General features: G+C 40.5%; 1 protein-coding gene across 1 annotated transcript in view; it reads right to left on the bottom strand.

Annotated features, from left to right (window-relative positions):
- rnls (renalase, FAD-dependent amine oxidase) overlaps positions 1 to 14,746 on the bottom strand; it is a 143,332-nt gene that overhangs the window by 112,016 nt on the left and 16,570 nt on the right. Inside the window, exons 3-4 of the mRNA XM_048608974.1 lie at positions 14,588 to 14,735; positions 9,497 to 9,649 (exon numbers count right to left, since the gene is read on the bottom strand). Coding sequence (XP_048464931.1) covers positions 9,497 to 9,649; positions 14,588 to 14,672 — 238 coding nt within the window. The 5' untranslated portion in view covers positions 14,673 to 14,735. The remainder of the gene's footprint in view (positions 1 to 9,496; positions 9,650 to 14,587; positions 14,736 to 14,746) is intronic.

Below are 14,746 nucleotides of genomic sequence, written 5' to 3'. Positions count from 1 at the left end.
GTTCATCCAGCTCTACACCTTGTTATCTCAGATTCTCCAGCATCGGCAGTTCCTACTATCTCTGTCAATCATTCTTGACAAGACTGCATAGACCTTTCGTTTGGAGAAATGCAACTATACAATAGGATACTAGCTGACTTGTTGTAGTTGTGTGAGCTGCACCTCTGCTGTATCTTGCTTTCACTTTAGTTTGTAGAGGCCATTAAACAGATCATTTGAAACATGATATCATAAGTATGAAGCTGAGATTGAGTGGATTTTCAAAGCTATAAGAGACTCAGCTCACGTAAAAATACAGCAATGAAGAAATCAAACAACAGTCTGGATCAGTCTTTGAAGTGCTAGGTAAGTCAGAATGACTGTGAATTTTCCACTCCCTGCTGCTGTGGAAATGGAGGAAGTTATAAGACAGAATGGGAATAGTTCTAGTCTTAATGAGAAACATTGAAATAGCTACAGAGTTGAATAAAATGACAGAGCATACAAGAGTAGCAATCCTAATGTCAATGCTGGGGAAAGAGGGCTGCAAGCTGTGAGCAGCCTAAACCTTGTTGAGGAGCACAGGGCCAATCAGAAGAGATTTTAAAGACATTAAAGAAATACTTTGAACCTTCAAGTAATGTTACTTTTGAATGTATGTGTTCAATATCAGAGCTCAAGGGAAGAGGTGGTCTACTGATCAGCATGTGACTATACTTATGTATAGTCACATGTAGCTGAAAATGTAGCTGAATCCTGAACATTAGGACAGTTGAAAACTATCTCCAAGATGGGATCTCTTATGCCTAAGACAATCTTGCCTTCAGTGCACTTCTGTTCAGGAGCAGAAAGTGATCAACATGTGCAGAAGTTCTGAGGTTGTCAGTCATCAAGCTGTAGAACAGATGAGAATTTGTATTATGTTGAGATTCAGTCCATACCAAACATGAATAACATATTTGGAAAAAGAAAGAAATCTTGCACAATAGCCAACAGAAGTACATAGGGGAATATGCAATTGAAGATGCCTGAAGTTGAGTACATAGGTCATGTATTGCCAGTGACAGAACATCCCCTGGACCCTAACATGGTGAGAGTTTTAGCAGAGATGCAGCAACCACTGATGTGAAAACAATGCTACGACTTGTTGGATTTGAGAATCATCTACTAAAATTCTGATCTAATTTTTCAAGGTGAACATGCATGCATGCCCACTGCCAAGGATGCGCAGTGGTATTAGAAACAGCTTTCTTTCAAAATATAAAAGAAGCAACAAACAGCTCAATATGCTCTGGCAGCCATCAACCTTCAATGCCATTGAATCTGAATGACAAGCACTTGCTTTGGTACATTTTCTGAAAGTGATATGTTTTGCAATAAAAGTGTCTGGTTTTAATAGCTGGACACAGTCACACCTGTAAGGTTTCTTTAGTCCACAGCATGAGCACGGTCTTTTGGTGTCTGGAATCTGTGTCCTACCTGTGAATTAGGTTATCATGTATGTCTTTGTGGTTCGGTACCTTAAAAACTGAATGGATTCCAAGTTTGATCTCCACTTTGGATCTCCAATGAGGTGAATAAGGGTGTCAGCAGATGAGTTGCAACTAGATGGTCTTAGGGATGACATGGATGTGTGTCTGAAAGCTCATTCTAGGACAAACCCTGGTTGTGAATTGTTTAATACATCTCAGTCAGCTGCTAGGGAGTGAGATGGAGCTGGTAACGCTCAGGAACAGAATTTGTAGTGAAGACCCAGGCCTCCTTTGGTCTTTCCTATATTTAATTGACGGAAATTTCTGCTTTTCTTCTGCTGGATTTCAGACAGTCCAATAACTTAGCAACAATTGAAGAGTTGAGAAAGGTGGTGCTTAGGTAGAATGAGGTGCAAATATGTAAAAACCAAAGCTGTGCTTTTCAGTAATACTGCCAAAGGGTGTGATAGTTGAGAAATAGGAGGGAGACAAAAATTGATCATTGGGGCACACCTGTGAAGAGAAGCCACTGTGAGTGATTATCTAGCTATGAATGGTACTACGTGAAGTACAATGCCCCCTTGATAGCAATGGACAGGTATTGGAGAACATTGTCACATTCACACACAATGTAGTTTGTGACTTTGACAAGAGTAGTTTTGGCATTGTGATAAGGGCACAAGTTTGTTTGGAGGGATCAAAACATGAAATTTGGGGAAAAGTGAACCTGGATTTAGAAAGCAAAAGCATGTTCGAGGACTCTGAAGAGGGAAAAGAAAGCTGGAGATGGGCTGTTAGTTTGCAAGGGTTTCGGGGTGAAGAGTATACTATTTCAAAGGGGTGATGGTGGCAGATTTAAGGAGAGATAATCAGTTTCTGAAGAGATTAAACAGTATTGGCTTACATGAGATCGAGATGGGAAATTCAGCAGACAGCAGCTTATTGGAAATAGAATAGAGAAAGCAAGAGGAAGGTGTGAAAAAGATAAGCTTGGAGAGGATATAAGGAAACACAGGAAAGAAATCAAGAAAAATGCAAGCTCAGGACGTCAGGGAAAGTTTTCATGAGAAACAAAAAGGAAATCAGTACATGTGTTAGGGGTGAAGGAAGTGGGGAATAGGGTTGCCAACTCTGTTTTAGATATAATCCTGACTGTTTCGCCATATCTCCTATTTGTTGGAACCCGTCCACCACGTGCCACTGATTCCACAACGTGTCCACTTGTACAACACACCAACTTCCTGCACCATGTGTCACTCATTAACTGATTGGATGGTTCTTGACTCTTATCAAATAGCCCCTTTCCCCAATGTACCATATTTTTATACTAATAACCAGTATGGTTCAATTTTTTTAAAACAAATACTCATTTATTTTTAAAGCTCCTGGGCTCTATCTCTGGGTTATTTTCTCCCCTTCTGACAGGTTTATCCATTCTCAAGATTTATCCTACATCCCCAGAGTTTTGGGCATAACTAATAGGCTTTTGCAGAACAGTGTGGGAGTCTGCCAAGCGTGCCTTCGAAGACTAAATATGTGGTGATAAACATTGTCTTGCATGTTAATGCAAAACAGGCAGCATTGCATGGAATTGCCATCAACAGAGCTGGATATTGGGGGAGGCTAACGGAAGGCAGTCAGTATGAAACTATCCAAGACAAATTTCTAATCCTTAGGGATTGAGGACTATCCTCAATTCTGGGTAAAATTATGAAATTATAAAGCTTGTGTTAAGTACTGTATACATATGATGCAGGGTTAAATCAACAACACCAGTACTAATCTTGTCCTTTTCGCCCAAATCCCAAACCAAGAACCATCCCAGTTTAAAAAATATAGAAACCCGAAATAAAAGCCCTAATTTAATTCAATCAGAGGTAGTAAGAACTGCTGATGCTGGAGTCAGAGATTACACAGTGTGGAGCTGGAGGAACACAGCAGGCCAGGCAGCATCAGAGGAGCAGGAAAGCTAACGTTTCGGGTCGGGAGCCTTCTTCAGAAATGGGGGAGGGGAAGGGTGCTCTGAAATAAATAGAGAGGAGGGGTGGGGCTGGGGAAGGTAGGTGGGATGGTGATGGGTGAGTGCAGGTAGGCAGTGGTGGGGATCCTGCCCTATCCGCCCATCCCACCTCACTGACCAATCCCCACCACTGCCTACCTGCACTCACCTATCACCATCCCACCTACCCTCCCTAGCCCCACCCCTCCTCTCTCTATTTATTTCAGAGCACCCTTCCCCTCCCCCATTTCTGAAGAAGGGTCCCGACCCGAAAGGTTAGCTTTCCTGCTCCTCTGATGCTGCCTGGCCTGCTGTGTTCCTCCAGTTCCACACGGTGTTATATCTAATTTGCTTCAATATCTTTTCACTACATTTCCTTCATGATTATTTGAGTTTTCATAGAATCCCTACATTGTAGAAGCAGGCCACTCAGCCCATTGCATCTGCAACATCCCTATGAAGAGCATCCCACCCAGTCCCAACCCCTGCCATATCCTGGTAACCCTGCATTCCCCATGGTTAATCCACCTAGCCTGCACATCCTTGGACACTATGGGCAATTTAGCATGGCCAACCCACCTAACTTGCACATCTTTGGACTGTGGGAGGAAACCACAACACCCAGAGGAAAACCACGGAGACAGGGGGAGAATGTACAAACTTCACACAGATAGCTGCCCGAGGGTGGAATCGAACCCAGGTCCGTGGTGCTGAGGGGCTGCAGAGCCACTGTGCCACGGGTTATTGAGTTACTGTTATTTTGAACATTTGGGTTACTGTTCACTCAATTCAAACTATGCTTTTCAAGCTGTAATATAACGTAAACCTGCGACATAAAGAGGGAGTAAAGAAAGTGGCAGAGAGACAGGGACAAGTACAAACTCTAAACCATTACATTACCTTTTAAATTATTTATCACAAGCCTAGTTTACATTTCTAGCTCCATAACCCTTTGGGATTCTAAATATTTAAGCAGTAGTGATTCCAGACCTCAATAATGATATGTTTCAAGATTTCTACAATTTCAAAATCCATTGCCTGCTGACACATCAGTTATAAATTTTTAGGCTCGAAACGATTTTAAAACACACTTTAAAATAAAAAGTCATTTTAAAAAAATCTTGTTACAGATTGTAAATAATTTTAACACCGAGTGATTGGCAACTGTCGGACACCCAACAATATAAATCATAAGGTGTATGCCCAGAAATGATTGCTAGTGAACACAATAGTGCACCTCGAGCCAAGTTCAGTTTCCTGAGTTACAAAGCGAGCATTGCTATAATGAAAATTTTGGCTGGCTCACAATTGCCAACCTATAATAAATGTTTATTTATACTGATAGGAGAGGATGGCAATTTAGATAGGGCGATATTTCTTTGCAGCCTGTTTGCACCATGACCTCCTAAAAGCACAAAATGGAGAGCAGGCGTGGTACATTGCAAAAAGCTGGAATTCCCCGTGGCATAGCTAGCAATGTGGAGGCATTGCTAGCTAATATCCGTCTTTTTGACAGTGGCCACTCCGTTTGCCTGAGAAATAACTTGCAAATTTGTTTCATTTTCCCATCTAAAGGTGTTAGTTGGGATTTGTGGATGAAATGTGCTGCCATAACCAGGGGGAGAATTCCCAGTTTATTATCAGAGATTTCCACATAGCCAGTGCTGTGTTTTTCTCCTTGCGACACTCAGGGTAAAATGATTACATTATGTGGACAGGTTGGATTCACTGGATTTATATTCCCTTCAATACAGCAGATCAGTGGTTGCTCCATTTGAGGAGTTCAAAATGATTAAAGGAGTAGGTAGGATGGATAGAGAGAAACTATATGATTTTTTGGGGATGCAAAAACATTAGGACCTAACCCGAGAGTTAGATCAAGGCTGTTCAGGGATGTTGTCCAGAACTTCTAATTTGCACAAAGAAAAGTGGTTGTCTGGGACTCTTATTGCCAAAACTGTTGCTGCCAAGTTAATTAAAAATTACAAAACCAACACGGATAAGATTTTTGACATGCACAAGTATTAAGGGTTACAGATCAAGACAGGAAGATGGAGTTAAGATGCAGATCTACATTGTGTATTTGAGTACCAGAATATATTTTACCTACTCCTGCTACTACAAATACTTACAGGAGGAAAATGTCAGCAATGGAACTGTTCATGAAGTATATTTGTAAGAGATAAGTAACCCAGAATTGAGTGTCTGTCCAAGTGCTCAAGCACACATACTGTACAGTGGAGCAGAAACCCTCATTTCCTACAGAAAGCTCCTTTGTCCTCAGCCATGTACTGAGGTAGGGCTCCAAACTTCCAGGATTGTCCTGGATCCAACAGGAATTAAAGGTTCATCCCACAGGATGCGAGCACCCTGGGAGAAAAATCCCAGTGGCATCAACAAGGAATAGAACAATCAGAGAAACAGTCATGTTAGGCTATCCTTACACTCATCCTTATGGTCAATGATACAATGGCATTGACTGACGCCTAGTGCTTTCATCTGGGGAAACATGATCAGGAGAGAAAGATAAATGCAGCAATTAATTTGAACATTTATGGTACCAATTTGTCTAAATTGTTAATTTATGATACAGTGAGCAACTGTGTCATTTTCCTATTAACATATGCAGAATGAAGGAAGGAATTTGCATTTATATAACCTGCTCATTCTCAAATTGACAACAGGGAGATCTTTTACATCCACCTGAGATGGAAGATAGAGGAAGATTTGCACAAAGTACTTGATTCAAAAAAAAAGATTCACAAGTAAACACAAAAAGTAAAAGAAATGCTTATTCTCAATTCTTTTCAAAGAGTTAAAGGCATGATATCAATTAATTTTCAACATAGATTTGCCATTTCCCAGATCTATTTTGTTTACAAATATCAGAGAAGTCCACAATTTCATTGTTAAGAATGAGATTATTCCAAAACAAAACAAAGATCAGCCCATCCCCAATCCACTCCAGTTCTGAGAAGTAACGGTCCTTTTCCATGAGACCCCTCTCTACAGTATGTACATGATGACAAGCACTGTAACACCATGTCATTTGAAATGCTACTGAAACTTTGCTCCTTTATGATCAGAGAGCTGACAACATCTATCAGCCTTCAATCCCAATCCTTTGTCCCATTACTCTTTTTTTAAAATGCATAATATTCAGCCACTTTCCTTCTCAACACCACAGATTAAGTTATTAGCAATGCAGTAAACAACGTGGGCCATGCCATAAATCATTCTTCATCCACGTGCCCCAATATTGTGTTCCAGCCACATTTCACCTCTATTAACCTGTTTCCTTCTGTGTCAATCCGAGAAAAAAGATTCTCCCCAAATCACTTATAACTGCACTCTCATCATCAAAACTGTCAAGTCTTTGACCCTCCATTCACATTTCTGCAGCTACCAATCTGCTCATCCTCACTCTCACCTCCACCATTAATGCCCTAGTCCTCATAAAAACCATTGCTTTCTCTCAGCCTACCTCTGTAGACTTGGTAAGATATGGCTTTAGCGGTTGACTGCCACATCTGGCTAGACCATATGCAACACTAGTGTCCTGCTTCTCTAAAACAAAAGTGGGTCACACACTTTACATTGCATCTGCCCAGTGCTCTGAAAACGGTTCATCCAAAGACCTTCTCAAATTGTCTTCCCCTATGGATTGCACTACCACATTCTAGTTTGTCAGATGTGGATGGCATTATCAGACTAAATAAACTCATTATGATTGCTGCCAGAGTACTGGGCACCAGCAAGCTTGATGTAGTGCAGAGGGTTGCACATGCCCAAGACCACAGAGGGAGTGGAATTTTTTTCTGCTTGCAATACATGTGGGACTGGCAAACTGACTTCTGTGCCGTCAGCAGCACCCTGCACCATGGAGAAACCTAAAATCATTGCAAAGCTCAACACTTGCTCCACCGAATTCTTTCTGCCAAGGGAGAATTGAACATGTTTGGCTCTCTTGGAAGATGAAGCCTCAGTGACTTCCCATATGCAACAGTGAGCTCAAACTGCAAAATGTGAATACCAAATGCTCCATAAATATTGGGCACAGATGCTTTTGACAAATGAGAATTGGAAACCATGCTTCTTTAGTGCAACATAATGAACATTTATTTTAACTCTTTATACTTTTGACTGAGACACACTTTAGCAGAATTCCATTAGAGCCTTTCGCCCTCAGGTTCCAGTTCCATGTGATCTGACATCCCTGACAATAAGCAGCTACTATGCTAATAGCTAGAGACAACACACCTGGAAGAAGTCAGATGCATGAAAACTCACGACCACAATCATCTCCCCAGCATTGGCAATTGTTACCTTCACTCCACTCTGAGGATGCGTGTCTGACTACAGCGGCTGCTGGATTGTGGTGAGCAATTCCTTCATGAAACAGAAACATTAGACTTTGCTTCTTGCTGAAACTGAGACAGGAGAATTATCACCTGAAATCCCTGGTGGACATTGTCTCCCACTGGAAGCCCTTTCCCTCCCTCCTCCTCTTTAAAGCAGCTCATCCTGATCGGCGTCAGCTCTGCACATGCTCCCTATCAAACTGTGAACCAAGGAGGATAGGAACAACCATACCCATATTTGGGAGTAAATATTTTGTCGACAAACCTTAAAGTTAGGACCAAGATCTCCAGCACATGTCTCACCACTCCCTGTAGACATCTGCAGCTTCAATTATCAGTGCAAACTTCTGCAAACTCAGCACATCCAACAGAAATCAATCAGCAATGAAACTGATAACTATTTGTTGATCCCTTTAAATAGTATTGGTGAAGGATCTTTCCTACAGCTGAGCACATATACAGCTGTGCAGCTTTGGAAAGATGAATGCAAAGATGGCACCAATGGTATTAATCGTATACTCTGCGTACTTCCACTACATACCCCAGGTGTCCTGCTAATGCCCGACATAATGTGGTATTCCATCAAAAAGTGTGCATGCAGCTACCATCTTGGAACAAAAATAGCACTTGTTAGGTCAAAAAAGGACACTGTGCAAACTGAATTTTGTGAACTGTCTGTGCAGTTCTAAAAATATTTCTTCATTTTGTATTTTTCCCACGATGGTTCCCTGCACAGTTCTTTATTGATCACAGGACTGTTACATAAAACCTAGCTCCACAAGTCTGATAAGTTCATGCTCCTAACCATTTAAATTTGGTTACATTCAAACAATCCAACAGACAGAGGAAAACCGGTTTGTCTGTTTGTTATTTAAGAGAGGTCAGTGGAAATGGTTTGTCCTGTTTGGGGAAAAAGTGCTAAATTAATGTCCTGAAGCAATTACGCCACTTTCTAAGATTGATTAAAATGTGCTGCATCATTTGTGCCATTGCTACAGAGAGATGATTATAAATGTTTCAATTTTTCTCCAATAAAGGATCCCACATCCATAATGCAGAAAAAGAATTAATGATCATTGAAGGAAGCGAGAATGATAATAAACTTCGGTTATGCTGTTGTGTACTGGTCAGTATTTATGAACAGAAAGATGGATAGACATTAGCATAGGTCTTCCAATAAGTGGCAATTTTAAGAGAATTATTATATGTCATTGAAATGACCAATATTGTTACATTAAAAGTGATTACAATTAAATCTTTGTTTTATCTTGAAAGCTATAAATGTCACAATTCTCAGATATAGATTTTCAACGGTCATATGGTTTGGTTTCATCAATGTGGTTAACTGACTCTAGCTATTATCAGTCTCATCGCCTTCTCTCTTTCACGTCCTTCCATCTCGCTCACACACCCACATACACTGTCTTTACAGGCATCTGTTATAATTTTTCTTGCAGTGTGCATTATAATCAGGTACATCGTTAACTGACTCAGGTCATTTGCAATTTGATATAACCTTAATGACTGAAGTTAATGGAGCATAACAGTGAGAATGATGGAAACCATGCATCAAGTATTCATGCAGTTCACAAGAACTAAAATTACGTCAAGGCTGGGGTGGTGACAGAAATAGTGATGATGATGGAGTGTCCTAGAAAAATTTGCATAAAAGGTAATGTACTCACAAGTCTCAATATGTCCTTGTAGCTGAAGAATTTGTGGAACAGGCATCGTTAGAATAACTGCATCAAACATTTCTGAAGGAGCTGAATTGCTGCAGACCTCCAACTTGCCTTCTTTCAGGTTGATGTGGGTTACTTGCCGATTATAGCACACCTCTGTTCATGTGTGGTTTGCCATAGTAATAGAAACGGTGAGGAATGAAAGAAGAGAAAGTGTAGAAAAATAAGGATTGCAACATGAAACTACATATTCATTCATGCTTTCAAACAAACTTTATTTTTTTTAAATAAGGCTTTTCTTTAAGAAAGTGAAAGGTAATACAAAAAGAAAGAGTTTGTCCTTTCTTAACCTCTACCTTTCCTCCCTACCTCCCTTCCTGACTACTTTATCATCTCCTATGTTTCTCTCCTGGCTTACAGTCGTTGGGTCAAAATCCTGGAATTCCCTCCCTAATGCCATTGTGGGTCAGCCCATAGCAAGTGGACTGCAGCAGTTCAAGAAGGCAGCTCACCACCACCTTCTCAAGGGCAATTAGGGCCAGGCAATAAATGCTGGCCAGCCAGCGACGCCCATATCCCACAAGTGAAAAGATAAAAAAAAAATGGAGTCATAGATCCATGGAATAATTACAGCACAGAAAGAGGCCATTTTACTCATCATGTCCACACTGGCCTTGTGCAGGAGCAATTCACCTGGTGCTAATCCCCTCCCTTTTCCTTGTGACCCAAGACAATTTGCCTTTTCAGATAATGAATCAATTTACATAATTGGATATACTTCCAGGAGAGCCTGGTGGCTACTGCCATCTTCTGGCATTTGGATAGCCAGCAAGTCAATGTTTAAATGCTATCCACTCATGAAGGTGTCCCAGTTGAACACTTCCCTTATCTGTGTTTGATGTCCTCTATGACCATGTGCAGCAGGCACTCAATAATGACCAGGCATTGCATTTAATGCCTTCCCTAATGACATGGTTGGTTTCAGGGGAATTTAATCAGATTGAGGGTGGCAATAAAGTCTGTGATGGGAAGGGCCATCGGTGGTCTTCCAGGCCCACTCCCAATTGTGGTCCTTAAGCATTTCATTCAGCTGTCAGAGAATGGAAAGCTTGCTATACAGGCTTCTTTCCCAGCGACCGATTACTGACCCTCCTTCAACAGCTCAACACCATCTTTTCAAAAGCAATTGGGTGTCAGCGTGCCCAGGCAGCAATGTCCACATCCCATGAGTGAATTAAAAACCCTTCCTCCCCTATCATCCCCATCCCATGATCCTTTACTATACCCACTCACTTGTGGCTGGTAGTCCAGCAACAATCCCAGGCCTTGGATGGGTGCATCACTAGCTGCTACTGCCAATGAATAGAACTGGAAGCCTCTCTGGTTGACGGGCAGTCTTGGCAGGCAGGACCTCTGCCCCAGTGATTGATTCTGCGAAAGGTGCACCACTGACCACCTGTGTGGCACGTAATGGAGTGGGCCTTTGACAAAGAAGTTGATTTGAGTTTCTCACTGGCTGGCAGTTGAGACATCAATCACGTCCACTAAGTACCACCCCAGGGGTGAAAATATTCCTTTTCTTCCTCTCCCCCCTCCAATGTAATAACTGCAATACTGAGGCGCGCTGACCTAGACAAGCCTACTCTGCCTCATCTGGGCAGTTCTCTCAACACTGCAATTGTTTTCTACCAAGGGAGTTACTTGACACATGACTTATCCTAGATTTTGGTCTCCTACACTGGGGAAACCAAACACAGATGAGATGACCGCTTTGTAGAACATCCCCTCAGAACCCAAGACATCTGTTACATTAATTCTTTCCCTCATTGCCACTTTGACATTTCTGTCATTTCTTCCAATGAAACACAGCATAAGCACAATTTACAGCACCTCATCTATTGATATGGAAGGTTACAGCTTTCTCAACTTAACGCAAGTTCAACAATTTCCAATCAGAGCTTTTCCTTCACTTTTTCCGACAGCAGTTGTTAGTGATCCTGTTTTTCCAGTTTACACCTTCCCTTGATCCATCTTTTGTTTCTTTACTTATACAGTCATATAATCATACAGCATGGAAACAGACCCTTGGGTCCAACCAATCCATGCCGACTATAATCTCAAAATAAACTAGTCGCACCTGCCCGTGCTTGGCCCATATGCCTCCAAACATTTCTTACTCATGTACTACTAAATGTCTTTTAAATGTAGTAACCATACCAGAATCCACCACTGCTTCTGGAAGTTCATTCCACATACAAACTACTCTCACTGTAAAAAAAAATTGCCCCTCATGTCTTTTTTAAATATTTCTCCTCTCACCTTAAAAATGTGCCCCCTAGTCTTCAATTCCCCCACCCTAGGGAAAAGATGCAGGCCATTCACCTTATCTATGCCCCGTATTATTTTATAAACATCTATAAGGTCACCTCTCAACCTCCAGTGAAAAAAGTCCCAGCCTATCCAGCCTCTCATTATAATTCAAACCCTCCATTCCCAGCAACATCCTGGTAAATCTTTTCTGAACCCTCTCCAGCTTTATAATATCCTTGTGCTGTTGCCATCTGCTTTTCGTTTGCACCATCGTCATCGTTTTCACTTAATTTCTTCCTCTTTGCACCCTAGCACAGAATTTCCCATTTGTTCTTCCCTTTCTCAGCTTTTGCACTTGCTTTAAACCAGTTACACCTTTAACATTTTCCAGTTCTGATGAAAGATTATAGACCTGAAAGGCTAACTCTGTTTCTTTACCCACAGATGCTGCCAGATAAGCTGGTTTTTCCAGCATCTTTTATTTTTATAACAGCCATGCATTCATCTGACCAAAGCATTATAGAATTTTAGGCTACAATTCTCTGGCCTGTGCACTTACACCTTGATGATACAGTTCAGCCTTGTGGTGCTGTTCTGTACAGTAATTGGGCACGTTGAACAATCCTAAATCTCTTTGAATTTTATTCTTAGCTATGACTGCTTCTTTCTTTTATTTGAAACACTTTACATTTATCTGCATTAAAATTACTTTTCTGCTATATAGTTTGGCAACACATTCAAGGTTTACTCAACTAAATTATACAAATGCTTTGTTATTCGAATTTACTTCTCCATTCTCCTTTGCTCAAAATGTTAAGATTGTAACAAGACAATCTCTCATATATAATTCAGCTGACCTATTAACTGACCTTTTGTAGTTACTGGCTCAGGACTGTGTAAGCTTTGACCTGCTTTGTCTTTTGTCACAACATCCTTCAATGCTCACACTTTAAGCTAAAGCCAGGATTTGAATCCATCACTTTTTCACAGGACTTGTATGACTTGTACTGCCCCATGATCCAGTACCAACACAAAGCAACTGACCATTTTCAAGTTCCTCTTTCCAGTGTAACAGTTTTCCCACTACATTACTGCTCTGTTGTCTTTGCAAAGACTGCAAAAGTAAAATAAAGATATTTGAAAAACAAACAGTGCTCTTTCTCCATATACAAATGTTGTTTTTAAGCTCTTATTGAAGAAGTTACTCAGTTTGGGTGGGTGAGATCTCAATTCTAATGTATTAATACCTGAATTCTTAATTTAGCAAATTATTTGCTGCTAATATCTGAAAATTATTCCAGCTGTTCATTGATATTTCTGAGCATCATCTGTAATCCTCTTGGACTTAATAAGGATCAGACTGGGGTGTGATGTTGCTAAGAGCAATTCTTAATATAAGCAATTACAGGCAGCATGGTTTAGTGAAAGGGAAATCATGCCTGACAAAATTATCAGAATTCTTTGAGAAGATAACAAGCAGGGTAGATAATGGAAAAGCAGTAGAAACAATGCATTTGGATTTCAAGAAGTCACTTGATAAGATACTTTTCATAAGGCTATTTAATAAGATAAGAGTCTATCTTGTTTGGATATTAAATTAACATGGATAGTGGATTGGCTAACTAAAGAAGAAAAAGATTTGGGATAAGGGGGCTATTTTTAGAAAGGCAACCTGTAACTGGTGAAGTGCCACAGGGTTCACTGCTGGGGCCACAATTATTTACAAGTTATATTAATGGCTTGGAGGAAGGAATGAATGTACTTTGGCCAAGTTTAGGTTTGTGATGACACAAAACCAATGGAAAGGTAAGTAGTAAGAACACAAAAAGTCCACAGAGGGAGAAAAACTGGTTAATTGAGTGGGCCAAAACTTGGTAGATAGAATATATTGTGGGAAAATGTGAAATCATGCACTTTGGTGAGAAGAATAGAAAGCTGAGAGTTATTTCAATGGAGAAAGATTGCAGAAGGCTGTGGCACAGAAGGATCTGGCAAATCTCGCTTATGAATCACAAAACATTAGCATCTGGATTCAGCAGTTAATAAGGAAGACAAATGGAGTGCTGGCCTTTATTTCAGAGGGAATGCAATATAAAAATAGGGAAGTCTTGCTAAAGCTATATATAGCATTATTTAGACTGCAGCTAGTATATTCTGGACAGTTTTGGCCCCCTTACCTAAGGAAAGATATAAGGAGGCTCTCTAAAGAAAGTTCATTGGATGATTCTGAATATGGAGGGATCTTTTTGTGAGGTAATGTTGAGTAGATTGGGTTTATACACACTAGAGTTGAGAAGAATGAGAGAAGACCTTATCAAGACATATGAGATTCATTGAGACCTTGACAGAGTAGATGTGGAGAGTCCAGCATCAGAGGACACGATCTCAGAATAAGGGCTCTCCCAATTAGGACAAAGATGAGAAAGAATTTCTTCTTTCAGGTGGTGGCGAATCTGTTGACATCTTTACCACAAAGGGCTGTAGAGGCTGGGTCATTAAGTATATTCAAGGCTAAGGAATCAAAAATTATGGGGATAAGGCAGGAAAATTGTGTTGAGGATTTTCAGACCAGTCATGATCTCAATGAATGGTGGAATTGAATCGATGGGCTGAATCGCCTACTTCTGCTCTAATGACTTAAGGCTTCATGGTCTAATGTTTGTTGTGATTTATTAAGGCATTCAAAATATGAAATGTTGTAACACTGCTAGCAAATAGGTTTACAAACTAAGAGAAAAGTGAATTAGTAAAATGAAAATGAAAACTGATTTCACCATACTGTACCTGAGTCTACAAGATAATGTTTGACAATAGAAGAAATCCCTTGAGGGGCCACATAGTTATGGACTCCCTTTTCTTTTTGTACCATTCCTTCAATAGGACTGAGCAACGGCTGTAAAATGCCACGTGATAGCAATTCGTCATAAAAGCTAGAAAAAAACA

Source organism: Rhincodon typus, chromosome 20, assembly GCF_021869965.1.
Source record: "Rhincodon typus isolate 14 chromosome 20, sRhiTyp1.1, whole genome shotgun sequence".
NCBI lineage: Eukaryota > Metazoa > Chordata > Chondrichthyes > Orectolobiformes > Rhincodontidae > Rhincodon > Rhincodon typus.
Note: the sequence above shows the minus strand (reverse complement) of the source record. Positions and strands in the feature narration are given on the sequence as shown.